At 28.4% G+C, this 18521-nt stretch overlaps 1 protein-coding gene and 1 long non-coding RNA gene across 2 annotated transcripts in view; one reads left to right on the forward strand and one right to left on the reverse strand.

The window, feature by feature from the left end:
• LOC100201760 (nipped-B-like protein) overlaps positions 1–3076 on the reverse strand; it is a 96452-nt gene extending 93376 nt beyond the window's left edge. The window contains exons 1-2 of the mRNA XM_065817403.1: positions 2957–3076; positions 2685–2841 (exon numbers count right to left, since the gene is read on the reverse strand). Of these exons, the coding sequence (XP_065673475.1) occupies positions 2685–2841; positions 2957–3017 (218 nt within the window). The 5' untranslated portion in view covers positions 3018–3076. The remainder of the gene's footprint in view (positions 1–2684; positions 2842–2956) is intronic.
• Positions 3077–12305: 9229 nt separating this feature from the next.
• Positions 12306–16680, forward strand: LOC136090564 (uncharacterized). Its single transcript, XR_010643516.1, has 3 exons — positions 12306–12514; positions 15989–16035; positions 16498–16680. It is a non-coding gene; the product is annotated as an uncharacterized LOC136090564 (long non-coding RNA).
• Positions 16681–18521: the final 1841 nt, after the last annotated feature.

Below are 18521 nucleotides of genomic sequence, written 5' to 3' on the forward strand. Positions count from 1 at the left end.
ATCAAGTTTTACAGTTTTACTTTTACTTAAAAATTGCGGCAGTATCTCCTAGTTTTGATCAATAGCATTTATTTGCCATTTTATAAAGTTATACCACGTTTTGTTTATTTAATAGTGATAAAAAATTTTACTATAATATGTCTTAGTGGTTAGTGTGAATTGGGAGGGTACAAATCCATTAGCTTGAACATTTAGTTTTTTTCTTAGACAAAATAAAACATTTTTAAAGTTCTATTGATATTTACATAACATGTGTAAAGATATTATATATTATAACAAACGAAAGAGAGATAATTTTTAAAAAAACTTAAAATTTCTAAGTACATTAAAACACCTGGAAAAATGTCTATCATGCATATTTCACCATAGAGATACTTATATCATTATTGTACTTAGGTAGTTAGTCAAGTCTGCACATTTAACACATATTAAAAAGACAATATTCTTTCTTATAGGAAAAAAGTTTTTACATTGAAACTTTTTTTTTATTCAAAATTAACGGTCATAAAAAAAATTTATAAAAATTTTATAAATTAAAACTAATAAAAATGTAAATTTCTTCAAAAAATTAATACATTTTTTTAAAAGAGTTTTCAATTTTACAATAAGAAGTTATAAAGTATTGAATATTAATCGTTAACTCAAAACAATGATTTTAAAGATTTTAATTTTGTACATATTTAAAAAATTTTATAGAAAATATATAAAACTATATATATTAAATAATGTTATAAAAAAAGTATAAAAATGGTCAGTGTGGAATAGTCTTACCATGACCCATATTATAGGTGTCATGGTAAATCCATTATCCCATACATTTTTAGGTTTATTAGTGTTTTAAACTTTTTACACAAACTCTAATTTATCAACAAAATTTAAGTGGGTATTCTAAATATTATTTAGGCAGATACCAATGTCCAAACTGCTGATAAATAGCGATTTGGGAAACGGCTACCAAAGCATTTTTAAAATTTTATAGTTGATTATATTATCAAATTTTTTTTTAACTTTAATAAGTAGACAATAGTTTTTTTGTATAGATAAATAATTATTTCTCTACCGCTTACTAAAAAATATCAGTAAGGAATAAGTAAAGAAATGGTCAATGTGGAATAGACTAACCAATACCAGTTTTTACGAGTCTTGGCAGCTGGTTATTAATGATTCATAGCCACATTCACATGATTTTTTTAACATTTTAGTCACACTCTATGTGACTATAACATTAAAAAAACAATTTATTGAAAAAAAAATATACTCACATTATAAATTGAAATAAGATGTGATTTCAAAACTCATTTGGACTTTAAAAGAAAACATATTAAAAAATGCAACTACAACATTTTAAAAAACATTATAGATGCTTCTTAAAGCATTTTGTATTACCTGCTTTAGTAAGTGACTGGAGCTCCGGCCCTGGATAAAAGAAAGACATTTACAATGTGCTTTTAGATTTTGTATGAGAGTAAGAGAGTTGTTATTTTTCAATATAGGAATGCCAACAGTATTACAATTTTTTTTTGCAGTAGATAAATAAGCTTGTTGTCTAACAAAAATTGTGGATTTTAAGTCCAGACTTCAAACCCACAAGCCACTATAAGCCTTAGGCTATTACAGAAGCTAGATCAGATTAAAGACTTTCTGTCAAGACAAGAGTATAAAGTTGAGTCGACAGCAAATAGAGCCGCTTTTTCGATAATTTTCATGAAGATCGTTATAGTAGATAAGAAACAACACAGAAGCAAAGATAGAACCTTGTGATACCCTTAAAGTTACTTGAAATAAAGAAGAGCATAGGTCTTCAAGAATAACTTTAATACTGCAGTTAGAAATAGAGAAATTAATAATCTCAAAAACTTTATGCAAAGAAACTAATAATAGTGAAGACTAACCGTAGAATAGTTGGAGAGATCAAGTCTTTTAAAGTCAACTTATTAAGTCATTTAGGTTGGCATTGCCAAATGCCAACTTTAATTTTGAGGGCTGAATAATGGTATCAAAAGTTGGCATAGTGACAACAATTAAATTAAATTCTAAAAACAATAGAGTTAGACTACAATACTTTTCATATCTATAAAACCTTTTTTCACATTTATTTTAGCAGTATCAAAGGTTTGATAATACTCTAATGTTAAATCTGTTTCATAAGAAAACATTGTTTACCTATATCTAATAAACTGTGGAATTAGGTTTAAATCAATTTAAGTTGACATTTTAGCCAAAACAGCTTGTTGTTTCACATAAAGAAGATCTTTATAAGTTATGTGCAAAATGCCTACTTATCTTAATGCAATTCAACATAATTTATATACAAATTATATCTTTCGTTATTTACAATTATTTACAAGTAACTCTAATCAATCATTAGCTTTAAAACAATAATTAATTATATTTATACCATAGTTATAGGAATAGCTTTACTTTAAATAGACTTGAACACCAAAATCACATTATCTACATATTTGTTTAAGTTTATAAAATTTTTTCTGTTTTTTTAAATTCATTTTATCTGATAGATTATTACAATTACATTTACAACAAGTATATATTGATAAAAATTTAAATTTTAAAATTAATAATTCATTCAAATTTCAAAATTATAAAGTCAAAATTTTCTTAATAATAATAAACAAATACAAAAAATAAGTATAAAAATATTATAATTTATAATTTAAAAAACTCACAAGTAAGCATTATTTACACTTGAAAGAAGTTGTGCTATTTCAAGTGAGTTTTCTGTTCCATTATAAATATGCTGCAATGCTTCGTTTGCCTGTTTTTGGGTGGAAAACAACTGTAATGGTTGCTGCGCTGAACAAGGAAGAGGAAGTTCTCCAGAAACTTAATAATAAAAGAATGCATTCTTAAGTTACAAAATACAAAGTTCACAGAAATAAATTTAAAATAAAAAAAAATAATATCAATGAAATAACGTAGCATAAATTCTAAGACTGACTTTCAGATAAGCATCCAATACCAGAAAGAGTAATAATTGGAATATTTTCAGGTTTATTCATTTTCCGACATGGTTTAATTATATGACTTTTTGTGATTTCAAAAACTGAAAAAATAAAAATAAAAATATAAAACATATAACAAAAATTTATATCATTCATACATACATACATATATACATACATGCATACATACAAACATACATACATACATACATACATACATACATACATACATACATACATACATACATACATACATACATACATACATACATACATACATACATACATACATACATACATACATACATACATAAATACATACATATATATTATGTATACTTATATATGTAATACATACATATATATATATATGTAATACATACATATATATTATGACATAATATATAATATATATTATGACATAATATATACATAATTTATGTATATTATATACATCTCTGTATATAATATACATATATTATATAAATATATATATTATATATATTATATATTTATTATATATATATGTATTATATATATTATATATATATATATATATATATATATATATATATATATATATATATATATATATATATATATATATATATATATATATATATATATATATATATATATATAGATAGATAGATAGATAGATAGATAGATAGATAGATAGATAGATATGAAATATAAGTAAAATTAAACTTTCATATAAGAAATGTAAGTTATTGTTTCTTGGCGCCGCTCAAACTTTATATACCAACATTGAAGTATTTAGACATAATTTTAAACAACCTTTTAGTTATTCAACAATATGGTAGAATCACGATGTTGCAAGTTAGACTAACTATCGTTAGTCTAACTTGCAACACCCCGTTAAGATTCCAATAAGTTAGACTTACTCCTCTTATTGGAATTTTAACGGGGTATAAGATTTTTTTTTTTGATTCAACTTAAAAATTAAGTTAAGTTATTACTTAAAAAGTTCTTCCACCTTGTTTTTGAATTGATTGACTGACTCCGCGTTGTTTCTTGTTTAAAATTGTTCTTGTCGTTTACCACTCTAACGGTGAAAAATTTTGTTATATATTTCCTGTAAATTTTCTTTTCAGATTTTTATTTCAGTCTCTAGTTTTATGGTTGTTATCTTGTATTTCGGGTTTTCAGTGAAAATTTATGACATCTCATTAATTCAAATATTTTAACATTTGAATTAGATCATCCCTTTTTCTTCTTCTTCTATTTCTTCTTCTTCCTCTTCTTTTTTTTTTCTTCTGCTTTCCAGCAATAATAAACCAAACATATTAAACCTCTCTTGATAAAAATATCTTAATATACTGCAATTAAGTATTGAATATTTGAGCTGCGTATTCTAAATACTGACGAACCAACTCAGTCGGTACAGGAACCAAAAAAAGACATTTGACGTTCAAAAGATGTTCAGAACATTCAAAAGATGCTCAAAATATGTCTTTTTTTTACGCCTTGTGTCCACTGGGAAGATGATAATAAAGAGTTTCGTGATCTTTTCATCTAATTTTTTTTTCTGTGTTTCTGTTGCGGTTGTTCAGTAATTTGCGATCATCAGAAATTAACATAAATTGGCAGCACTAATAATAATAATAATAATAATAATAACAATAATAACAATAAAAAAAGTAACAATAATAATATTATAATCTAAAATTACATGTATCATATTAGAAAAAATAATTATATCGTAGAAAACAATTATAACAATGAAAATAGTAAATTTTGGTGTTAAAAGAGCTAATAAAAAAATCGGTAGTAATAGCAAGAGTAAAAAAAAAATATTAGTATTAATATTAGCTGTAACAATTTTAATCTATGACTTCCGGCATTATTATTACAAAAAACATTACTATAAAATGAAAAATCAACACTATTCAAAAAAAAAAAAACTTCCTGTCATTAAAAAAGCTAAGTACTGATATATTGAAAAGTTATTCCCAAACGGCATTTACGGAGCAGAGAGAAATTTTAGAGTATAACACTCAAACGATATATTTTTTAATTAACTTCTATTAAGCAGAAAATAATTAACAACAAATATTTTTCTCCATATTTATTTTAAATTAAAGGAATATACTGGTTCCGCTCGGAACCAGTATATTTTGATATATTTCAGCATATTTTTTGTTCATACAATTACAGTATGAACTTAGTTTTAAAGGTAACGAAGAAACTAAACGATCACGCAGGACACTTCTTTAAGGTTGATATGGATAAAAACCGTTCAAATTTCAGTTCAAAGGCTCATCTTTAAAATTTTTGGAAACTAAAAAAAAATATTTTTGACAATACATTTTACTTTTTTATTGTCGTTCTGGCAAGTACCCCAAGTTGATTTTTTTTATTTGGTTGATAAATATTTTAACGTTTCGTTATTGATAAGTATATTTGAAAACAAAAATGAAATAAATTACTTACCCTTACTTGCTTACCTTTACCCTTACTTACCCTTACTTTCCTCAAATTAATATATTGAACATTTTCTTATATATTTTTTTTTTACTGTTTCGAAATTACTTTTTTTCCGTTACCAAATTATTAAAATAAAGGCTGGAAAGATTTAAGCAATAGAAACAGAAAAAGGTAATTGTAATTCAATTAAATTCAAACCGATTCAAAAATAGTTTGCACTCCTAAATATTAAACGTCATCTTTTAACGTCATGTTTTAGGCCAAATTGGTTGAACATCCTGCTAAACTACTGTTATTAGCATTAATAAAAAAAGCCTCTTAATATCCTAACAAAAAGGACTTTGTTGTTCTCATCAAAAATGCTACAATTATTTATACAGTTATGAGGATGGAGGTAAGTTTTCCAATAAAAATGAAAACCGATGATGCTTTTACCTTAAAAATTCAGTGTGGTTTTTCTGATGACCAGTATCAAAAAATTAGAAATTCATCCATATCACAGTGTTCAGATATTTATCCTTCACTTAATGAAGTTAAGAATGAAAGACAGAAATGTTGTCCTAGGGTTGTAGAAAATAAGCATCTGTTTCAACTCCTCTACAGGGTATGTTTAATTGTACTCTGGCAAGGATACTTTAAATGAAGTTCAAAACTATATGAGTATATTCACTAAAAATGTGAGAAATATTAAGTTACTTCACTTTAAAGGTAGTTTTAATAGTGTCTTCAGTCAAAGTGTGTTTAAACAAAGGTATACTGATACAAATATTAGCAAGGTTCAGGTTAACAAGCAAATTCTTTTAAACAGCTATTGTTCCGCTTAAATTAACCATTAGAAAGGAAAATGTATGGTTAAATAAGAAGCCCTCTGTGTGTAATGTCTACAGTAATGTCTACACATTGCTGTAGATCAATATATCTCCAGTATCAAATGGAAGCATAAAGAAATAAAGCTTTTTTTTATAGTAATTTGTATTTTTGGTTTTGTTTATAGAAAAGCTACATAAGTTATTATTTAGGTATCAAATTTTTTGGCATCAAATTTTTTATTTTAAATAGTATAGTGCGCGTTTTGGTTTTAAGAATACCAATTTTTTTATCTTTAGTCTAAAGTTAGTCTTTGATGCGCGTAATTTTTGTTTATAATAATAAAATCAAATATTTTGATTTCAAAAACGTTAGTATTGATGTATCTCGTGTTTATATTTGATGTTTATATAATTTTTTCCGTTTTTTTCAATTTTTTACTTACTGTGCGCATCGTACTACGATAGTTGTTTGATATTGAAAAATTTTGCTCACACCGAATCGATGGTGGCTTGATTAATTTTAACACATCTTCTAAATGCCATAACTTTTGTGATTTGAATTCAGTCGTAACGTAGCTGTTGAGTTCTTCGTCTGTTAAATCATTAGGATCAGTGGCTTGGATTTGTTGTTTTGCATTGAATTTTCTTTTCCTTTTTGGTGGCTCTTTTGGCTTCAGTAAACAGTTTAAAGTTGTTTAAGGCTGAGAGAAGCAAGAAGACCTATGTTTGGAGCATTGGAAGTTCGACTGGCTGCTGAGTCCCAGATGAATCTCTATGAAATGATCACTTTCCTCATTACTAGACAGTAAAGATGACAGTTAAAAATATTAATTTTAAGCCTTTTTGCTTCTTCAATAACTTTTTATTTGACAAGAGCAAAATTTGGAACTCTCTCGGCTCTTCAAGAATTCCTGTATTGTTGAGAAATGTTTGCAAATTGACTGTCAAGATCTGCCTTTTAAGAATCTCAATTTAAATTTTTTCAACCAAACGACCGCGAAGAAAAATTTTCTTTACTTACAACTCCTCCAAATAAAATTCCAATGTTCTGCAAAAATTTCAAGTCAGAGTCATTGCCAATCATGCAAGTTGTTGTCCCATCCATATTTTGTCCAAACCAACCTCATTCAGGATAAATGCCGAAGATCATTAATTAATGATTTTGCAACCTCAACAAAGCTTTGACATCAAATTCGTTGCTTATTTTGACAATACAAAGGTTGTGATTGTAATTCAACTTGTTTCACAGGCAGCGGTCTTGTTCGTCAAAGTTCGTGTTTCGGAGTTATAGAGTTGAGAAGGGGTTATAGCCACAACTAAGTAGCCCCTCGTATAATGTGGCCTTCTGGGCCTAAAAAACTTCAGTGTTTTAATAAAGCTGTTTATATTCTTACTTAGTAAAAAACAGGTTGTGCTTTAAAAAGACCCGACAAATACAAAACTATGAACCCTAGCTTAAACAATTTTTTATTCTAGACTCTATTAGAAATAATGGGCTTTTACTGTGAAATTGGATTAGGTTTAAAGTTAAAGTAATGAGTATTGCTACATTGAAGTGTTGTGTTAATTTGAAATATGTTCATAATTTAAACGTAAACATAAGTGAGTTCCTAAGATAAAAGTTGATCAATTTTTTTTCTATATCTTTTACTTTTATTCGCTTTAGCAGTGTACAGAGTACTATGCTTTGAGTCAAGTTCTTTTACAAATTTAAAAATGAATAAAGTACCAAAAACTATAAAACACAAAAAGCCATCGTAATCACCAAGATCTCTAAACCTATCACTTACTAATATTCTAATAATAGAACACATCTTCGAAGTAACTTTTCATTTTTTGAGTCTTATCTCTGGCAAAGTTTAACAGACTCTTTCAAAGTTCAACTTGCTCTTTGTAAGACTAAAATAAGTTCAGCTGTCTTATCTTGTGATCTAAGTGTTGATGGTTATCTTCCTTGAGTTCGTAAAGACTTCAATAGCCACATGCTTGACTTGGGCGTTTACATTCGTAAGAATTCACCCATTTGTCAGGAAACAAGGTTTGAATCCACAGGCTATTCTTTATGTATTTTCGATTAGCACCACTTCAATCTATCGCCTTTCTCTTTTTTCTATATCGCTCTCCTTTTTCTCAAGACTCTTTTTGATGTTATTTTTAATCAAATTGACCGAGCCCTCTCTCTTTATTGATCAGCCAATATTGTTGTTGTTGGTGATTTTAATGCTCATTACACAGAATGGCTCGAGTATCAGTGACTCTGCAGCCATTAAAGCACACAATTTTTGCCTTGCTCAATCCCTAACTCAAATAGTCAACTATCCAACTCGCTTTCCAGACAACCCGAATTATTTACCTTCTCTACTCAACTTACGTCTTGTTTCTGATCTTTGTCTGTGCTCAGTTCCTTCACATTCACTCTTAAGTGCTTCTGATCACGGTTTAATCTCTCTAAAACTATATCTAATCCCAATCTTCTTCATTATCTGAATCCCCCTATTATTGTACCTCTTAAAATAATCTTAAAGCTGACTGGGACTCTTTCCGTGATTTTCTTTGTGATGGCCCTTGGATAGAAATCTTTCGTCTTTCTGCTATCAAATGTGCTTCTTAAATAACTTTGTGGATTCAGGCTGGCATGGAAACTTTTATTCCCAATCAACGATTCCGGGTCAAGCCTCATTTTTCCCCATGGTTGTCCTCACATTGTGCTGCTGCAATTTGCAATTGAAACCGTTACTTCCATATCTATCAGCAAAACAATTCTCCAGAAAACAGACGTCTGTTTATTACTGCTAGAAACCAATGTAAAAAGATTTTGTCTAACGCCAAAGCCAGCTATTCTCAGGTCATGAAATCTTGTATTTCATCACAAAAATTAGGCTCTCGTGACTTCTAGAGAATCTTTAATAGTATCAATAATAAGGGAAAATCAGTAATTATACCTCTCTTGTATGGTTCAGACTTTGTCACCTCTCCTAAAGACAAAGCTGAACTGTTTGCATTCGTATCACCTCAGCTTTTGTATCTAAAGTGATTTCCTGCTTAGACTCTTCTGCAGCTTGTGACATGGACAACATATTCATTATAGTCTTGCAGAAGTAATCTCCGGAGCAGTCGTCTATACTTTCAAAACTATTCAATAATTGCTTATCAGAGTCTTGTTTTCCGGCCTACTGGAAAGCGGCATCTGTTATCCCTATTTTCAAAAATTCTGGAGAGCAATCTAATTCGTCTAAATATTATTCCATTAGAGTTCTTCTCGTCATAAGCAAGGTTTTTCGATTCTTTAATTAACAAACACTTAACCTCTTAATCTTGAATCTAATAACTTGCATTCTGATCATCAATATGGATTTCGATCTTCTCGTTCTGCAGCTGATTTGCTAACAGTAATAACCGATATGTTTTATTGTGCATTAGATAAAGGGGAAGAGGTTAAGGCCATTGCTCTTGACATTTCTAAAGCTTTTGATAAAACTTAGCATGCTGGTCTTCTCCATAAGCTTTCTTCTAACGGTGTATCTGGTAATATCTTTAAGATTATTGAATCCTTCCTTTCCAGTCGTAGTATATCAGTTGTTCTCGACGGACAGCACTCTTCTTCTTATTTTGTAACTTTAGGGGTTCCTCAAGGTTCAATCCTTGGCCCTATACTCCTTTTAATTTACATTAACCATTTTCCAGATATTCTCACATCTAAGTTTGCATTATTTGCTGATTATACCACCATTTATTCTTGTCATGATAAGAAGCCAACACTATCTGATTGCTTGGTGACTGCATGGGGCTCACAGTGGCTGGTGAAATTCAATTCAGATTAAACTCAATTTTTTTCAGCCAATCGTTATCGCAATAGTTTAGATGCTCTTATATTTATGAACGGTAATGTACTCGATGAGTCATTTACCATCAATCTTCTAGGAATAACTCTTACTTGCGATCTTTCTTGGAAACCATATATCAAATCGGTTGCAAAATTTGCATCTGCTAAGGTTGCATCTCTTTATCGAGCTCGATACTTTTTTACTCCAGATTCTATTCTCTATCTCTATAAATTTCAAATCCTGCCTTGTATGGAATACTGTTGCCATATCTGGAGCGGATCTTCTAATGATGCTCTTTCTCTTTCAGACAAGGTGCAAAAATGCATAACATGTAAACATAGTTTGACCTGCTCTTGCAGCCAACCTCCAATCATTATCACATCGTCATAATGTTGCTACTGTTTCTCTTTTCTAAAAAATACTATAAAAAACACTGCTCTAAAGAGCTAGTGTCTCTTATGCCATCTGCTAAAATTCATTCTCGAGTTACTCGTCATTCAATTAAGTCTCATCTTTCTACTGTGACTAAGTGCTCCAAAACTCTTAATTTTCTTGTTTTTTTTCTAGAACATCATTTCTTTGGAATTCTCTTCCTTTATCTTGCTTTCCTGATTCATATAATTTACAATCTTTTAAGTCGTCTGTCAATCGTTATCTTACTTTATAATCTTCATCTTTTCTCTTCCAGTAACTTCCAACTCTAATTAGTGGTTGCTTGCAGCCTAGTTGGGAGCAAAGATGTCAAATAAATAAAATAAATTTTATTCAGAGCAAACATTTGTAATTTAAAATGGTTTTAAAACTAAAATAGTTTTTTTTTTCTACACCATTTACTTTTAAGCACTTATCACAGTCTGATTAAAATTAAATATTTATCCTTAACATAAAAATTTTTTTTCTCCAATAGATTATTTCAATTATTTCCTTTATCACTTCGTCCTTTACGTACACTGCTAAGTTATTAACTGTCAGACAAACTTTTTCGAGGTTTTTGGAAGCTTCAACCCTTGCATAACTTTCAATCAGCTTTTGTACCAATGGATTTGCAATTTGTTTGAAACTAAGTCTAAGGTCTGATGCTTGGCAACAATTTCGTCAGTAAATGTAAGTTTCACTTAAAAAGTCACTTACGAGTCAATCAATTTTGAAAGTCACTTACGAGTCAATCAATTGATTCACTTACGAGTCAATCAATTTTGAGCGTGGTTAAAATTGCGTATATTTTTGGGATTTGTCATAAACAGAAGTATTACGGCAATATTAATGAAACTCCCATAAATGAGTGTGAATTTGTTTTGTTTTAAAGTCTGTTCTTTTGGTAAATTTTGTTTTTGCTCCTTCAGGATATAAGGTGCATTCAACGTGAAACTTGTCATTTTTCAAAACTAGACAATAGAGTTTTGCCATTTTGAATAAGTTTTTCTTGCACTTTTTTTCATTTTAATATTTGACTTTGTTCAAATTTAAAAATCATGTAAGTTGCTATTGCTATGCCAAACGTCGTAAATTAAGTTAGTTATACATCCTTTTTAGTTTGTTACAGTACGTTTATTGTTATTTTTTAATTATCTAATTTTACGCTTTTTACATAACAAATTATCAATATAATCAAACATGAGCGAAAACGATGCATTACGATTGCAAATTTTAAGACTTTAAAAATATTTAAACCGAGATTACTGAAAAATATTGAAAACCCTTAAAATTGGCGCTTTTATTAAATGTATTTCTATATGCTGCGGAATCATTTAATCAGTTGCAACTCTAATCTTATTTTTATAAAAACGCCAATTTTGAAAGCTTTCAATATATTTAGCAACCTCAGTTTTAATATTTTTCACATTTATTTTCTCGTTATTTTGAGACCGAGATTCCGAAATTAAAAAATGACAAAGATTTCCGAAACGAGCGAGATCTGAAAGTATACAGGGGGCGGCGGGGTAATAGCCCTTCTCTCTCCAAACTTTTGGGAATTTTATGTTTTTTCCATTCAAATTGTGATTCTTGCTGCTTTAGATCCCTCCCCCTTTTTTTTTCCGTTTTCACCCCCCTCCTCACAACTTTCTTGATCATCCTACGCCACTGTTTTGCAGTACCACCTCAAAAAAGGCATTAATGGGTTTTATAATGGCTTTTTTGAAAATGAAGCAATTCCTTAAAGAAACAAACCAATTAGAATTAATCAACAGCTTCCTTAACTAATAACATTATAACCCACGATGTTTTTAATACTTCACTTAAAAAAGGCACCATTAAAATTGATATGCTTGGTTATTTCCATATTTTCTTTTCAATTGATGTTTATGCGTAAATCCCACGTGGGTTTCCTGTGGGATTTGCATGGGAATTAATTTGAAAGCTGGAAACTAAAAAAAAAACTATAAAAAAAATTTTTTAAATCGACATGGCATTGCGTTACGTTTATATTGTGTGAAAATATTTTATATTAATAAAGAGAATGGCAAGCAAGTATGTAAGTACCACGAATAATGTTTATCTTTCCTTATAGAAATAGATGCAAGTTGAAATGTTGTCAAAAACCAATCTTGCATGCATGGGACACTGCAGTGTCCCACAAAGAAATGCAGGTTTGAAAGTCAAAGAATTCCCAATTTTCTTTATTAAAAAAAGAAAAAAATAGGATGGGTTTCTGTAACTTTTTTTATGCTCCAAAACTTTTAACTTTAGATGTAATAAGGTCCTTAAGACTTAAGGGACTTACGAACTACATTGAGGAACAAAAACAGGATATTTACAGAAACTTTTCAATTTTTAATCTGGAGTACCACAGTGTTATTGATAATAAAGCCTCTGGGTCCAGTTTTCAAAGTAATATGATCTAAGTAATGTTTAAATAAAATAATATGCTTTAAAATGCATATAGTTATACATATAACTCCCGATAGTTAACTATATGTATAACTAGTTATACATATAATTTGTTATAAAAACTTATTTTTTAAGGTTATGCTTGAACAAATTAGTACCAATTAATTCAAATTCAAGATTTAGTTAAAGTTCAAGTTAATGTTCTTATTTATTCATTGTTTTTGTTAATTTTATATTTATTTGTTCAAATTTATCAGTTAGTACTATATTTTACTACAGTAAGAATGTTTATCATTGTTGAACGTGATTTTATGTTGTTATTGATGTTAAATTTATTACGTTTCAATAACTCAGATTGAATCTTAACTGAATTATTGTAAGCTTTGTAGGGGTTTGTTGTATATCAAATGGTGTTGTAAATAAAGTAAAAATAATATATATATATATATATATATATATATATATATATATATATATATATATATATATATATAACATTAAAACAATAAAATTGATACAAAATTTCACTTTAAAACGAATACCATTAACATTGTGGTGATAATAGCATTAGGAAACTAGTATTTATGTATTATTATTATTATACTATAAATAAATAGCTTTTTAATTCATTTTATAAAATGGAGACTGACAACTGATAATTAATGGAAATAAATACAAATTATAAAAATCATGTATTATTACTAAATACTATATTAATGCTAGTCTACAAAGTTAAAATCAATTTATAGCATTGTTATTAGTTCTTTTGTGATTCGCACTTCCACTTCTGTCTCTCAAATTTATAAAATAGGTGGTCAAAGCTTGCTCAATAGGTAGGTTCTCAGCATAACAATGCTTTTTTCTTACACATTCTAAAGAGAAATATGGCAAATTGATTACTTATTTTACTTAAATCGTAGGGTCATCTATGCATAATGATGTCAGATGATGACCCGGTTTGTTGAACAACTTCACCCTTTATCAAACTCAGTCAATTTTTTGCTATCTCCCATTGAAAATGATGTCAGTTTTTGTTATCTTATTATGATGGTATATCTGAATTGTTAATATAATATAAAAAATGCATATACCATTAATTTTTTTCTGGTTCAATTATACATTTATTCTCAACAGTACTAAAAGTAAAAAAAAAAAAACATAAATTGTTCTTTCAGATAAGCAAGCTAATTTCTGAATTTAAATTGTTTTTCCTATGATCCTCTACAGTTTTAAGCAACAAAAGCTAGAAGTTTTTAGATCACATTGTTGGTGTAAATACCTCTAAAACCTGCTCATAGCTAGTTTTACTTATTTTTAAATAAAATATTTTACTTTTTTTTTTAATTTAATTTTTTAATTGACATTATTTTGGTCTCAACATCCCCTCCCCATTGTCAATTATTGTTAAACTCACGCTGCTCCTCTATCTACTGGCATCATTTATGGATGATTCCATAGCCTAAATACTATATATATATATATATATATATATATATATATATATTATATATATATATATATATATATATATATATATATATATATATATATATATTATTTTTACTTTATTTACAACACCATTTGATATACAACAAACCCTTACAAAGCTTATAATAATTCAGTTAAAATTCAATCTGAGTTATTGAAACATAAAAAATTTAACATCAATAGAACAGTAAAGCTGTCATCATTTAAAATGTAAAGGGTGTTGTCAAAATATGTTGATAGTAAAATTAAGTTACTAATAAAATCACGTTCAACAATGATAAATATTCTTACTGTAGTAAGAATTAGTACTAGTTAACAAATTTGAACAAATAAATATAAAATAGTGAAAAAACAATGAACAAATAACTTGAACTTGAACTAAATCTTGAATTTGAATTAATTGGTTCTAATTTGTTCAAGCATAACCTTAAAAAATAAGTTTATATAATAAATTTTATGTATAACTAGTTATACATATAGTTAACTATCAGGAGTTATATGTATAACTGCATGCATTTTAAAGCATTTTTATTTAATTTATATATTACTTTAGATCATATTACTTTGAATACTGGACCCAGAGACTTTATTCCCAATTACACTGTGGTACTCCAGATTAAAAATTGAAAAGTTTCTGTAAATATCCTGTTTTTGTTCCTCAATGTACTTCGTTAGTCCCTTAAGTTTTATGAACCTTATTATATATAAAGTTAAAAGTTTTGGAGCCTAAAAAAAGTTACAGAAACCTCCTTATCTCCCCCCTATTTTATTTTTTTTTTTAAATAAAGAAAATTTGACTTTCAAACCTGCATTTCTTTGTGGGACACTGCAGTGTCCCATGCATGCATGCTTGGTTTTTGACAACATTAGAACTTGCATCAGTCAATTGTTTGCAGATAATATACTCAAGAACTATATTCAAATATCATATGAACATGTTAGAGAATGTTCATATGATATTTGAACATCACAAATTTAATAATATTGTTGTGATATGTTATATAAGTAATTCCATAATAGATTATGATATGAAAATAAGATAGGATATGAAGCCAATGATCAAAGAATAAATTTACTTATAGAAATTTAGATGTTTGTTTATTAGTTTCAGAATATTATATTGTGTGACCGCGGCCTTCTATAATAACAGGCCTTGACATCGCGCAACAAAGTTGTTAAACTGAAGGCCATTTCCTAATCTGTGTTTACATTTTCATCTTTTAACATTAGACGAAAGTTTGTGTTAGCGCTTTTTTAATAAATCTTTAAAATATGATGTGGTTTATAAATTAGATATCTTTAAAATGTGATGTGGTATATAAATTTAAAATGTGATGTGGTTTATAAATTAGATAGCCCAACATCAAGACAATAACGTTGTTATCGTCTTGATGTTGATGTAAGGTTCAAGGCGTTAACTTTGTAAGGTAATATATATTGTCAAATTAACGATAAGTTTTTTTAATAATTAAAATGCCTTAAAAATGCCTTTAAAATGCCGTGTACGGCATTTTGCGCGATGTCAAGGCCTGTTATTATAGAAGTCTACATCATTGAAAAAGTAGGTTTTTACATTTTTGTTTTTGTTTTTTTGTTTAACTACTTATCCTTATTGATCACTTTTTTTCAGGATTCTCCTCATGGGTTCAAGCTCATTACGCATAAACGTTAGTCATTGTAAGTAATAAATTAGGAAATAATTATTTGTGAAATATTGTAGTCAATAATGACTTCAAACTGGCTAATAATTAAAATTGCTCGACTAATAAGGTTCCTTATTAAAATTGCTCTCTCTCTCTATCTCTCTCTCTATCTCTCTCTCTATCTCTCTCTCTCTCTCTCTCTATCTCTCTCTCTATCTCTCTCTCTATCTCTCTATCTCTCTCTCTCTCTCTCTCTCTCTCTCTCTCTCTCTCTCTCTCTCTCTCTCTCTCTCTCTCTCTCTCTCTCTCTCTCTCTCTCTCTCTCTCTCTCTCTCTCTCTCTCTCTCTCTCTCTCTCTCTCTCTATATATATATATATATATATATATATGTATATATATATATATATTTATATATATTTGTCTCTCTCTATATATATATATATATATGTATATATATATTTATATATATTGGTATTTATATTTTTTTTTTTTTAGAAAATGTTTGAAGAAAGTTAGAAGATACTAAAAACCTTGGTATTATACAAGCCGAAGCGATTTAATTAATTCAATTGACAAAAAACGGCGTGTAAATCGCAAAAGAAAAAATGATATTTTTAATATTCGTTTTGGATGTATTGATTAATAGCATTTATTTTTAAATAAATTCATTTTGCAACACGTTTTTTAATTTTATAAAATTTCGTCATAATAGTTTAAGGTAAATCCCACATAGGTTATAGGTAGAAAACATCACATGTAAAAGATCAAAAATGCTACACGTTTTGAATACCGAATGGGATAAAGTAGCAAATACCAGATTAAGTTAAGCCTCTCTGAAAGCTTCGATGATTGATTTTAAATTACTATTTAAGTAATTTTTAAATTAAAAGAATTTTAAAAATTATCATAGAAGCATTCGGACTTTCATTTGTCTAGTATTGACTACTTTTATACCATTTGGATTAAAATATGTGGCATTTAAGATCTATAACATGTCGTATTTTCCACCTATATCCCATGTAGGATTTACCACATAAAACCCATGTGGGATTAACCATATGAAACCCACATGGGACAAAATAATAATCCCCATATGGGTTACATATGGTAAAAACCCACGCGTATCCCATATGGGATTTACCATATGGAATCCATGTGGGATTTACCATATGAAACCCACATGGGACAAAATAATAATCCCCACATGGGTTACATGGGGAAAAAATCCACGCGTATCCCATGTGCGCTTTTTTACTGGGATATTGTGAAAAAATAAAATATCTAATTTAAGCATAGAACCTTTTAAATATCTATTATCTTTAATTGGCAGTTTTGACTTATAGAAGACAATAATTTGTTATATATATCTTGTTTCAAAAAAGCTTTGTGGTATATCACGTCAGATTTTTGAGAAAACTCAAAAGTAATTTTACAAGGTTTATGCGTATGCCACAGTTTACGTTTGTTGTTTTCTGTTTCTGTCATAAAAGTATTTAAATGACCAGTTTTGCCAGAACCCTGGACAAGGAGTGTTACTAATTTTTAGTATAAATGTATAGTATAACTACAGACTGAGATATGCGATTATATTAGTATTTGTATGTGATCAACCAATTATGAGGTTGGATTTTTAAATAAATATTTTAATTCCGCTTACAATAATAGTTACAAGAACGCAATCATCTCACTTCTGAAACTAGTGTAAATATGTACAAATATTGTGACGTAGAATTTGAACAATTCTTTTTAAGTAATTCAATTGTACAAACCAAGACTTGTTATATAATAATTATATTAATTATTGTAATATAATAATTATATAACATTTTTGGGAATAGCTTACGATCCTTATCAGTGGAGATTGTTTATTGATTGATCAAAGTACAGTATGAAAGTAGCTTTTTATTTAAAAAAAAAAGTTTAGTTTAATAATAAAAATCATCACTTTCAATAACACATTCATTAACACTGAAAGAGACGTAGAAAAGCATGAAACTGCTGTTCAGTTTTTTGAAATATGACCAACACAAGTGGTTGATATGCAAAACTTCTTTGTTTTATTCCTTTGGGGTAGCAGAGTAGACTATGAGCATTATGTGAACAAAATGTGGTCACCAAGAGAAGAATTCATACCAGTAAGTTACAGTTTCAAGTTACAGCCTTTAGTAGAAGCACATCAATTTCTCTTTCCGCCCTTCTATATAAAATAGGGGTTAATGAAATTTTTTGACAACAGTATAGATCATACAAATTTCCACATTTAAGTGAAGCAAAGTTGACTGCAGGTATCTTTGTTAGACCGTAGATCCGAGAGGTAATGGAAGATGAGGAGTTAATGTAAATTTGCCAAAGTTGAACTGGAAACCTAGAATGTCTTTAAAGATGTTGTAAACAATTTTAAGGTAACTTCAAATCAGGCAGTTACTAAAATCATAATAAATACATGGTAGCTAAATTTTGTGCTATGGTTCGCCATTAGAGTGTAAATATGCCCTTTTTGGGCTCTTACGTTAACTAGT

This window comes from Hydra vulgaris, chromosome 14 (assembly GCF_038396675.1).
Source record: "Hydra vulgaris chromosome 14, alternate assembly HydraT2T_AEP".
Taxonomy (NCBI): Eukaryota; Metazoa; Cnidaria; class Hydrozoa; order Anthoathecata; family Hydridae; genus Hydra; species Hydra vulgaris.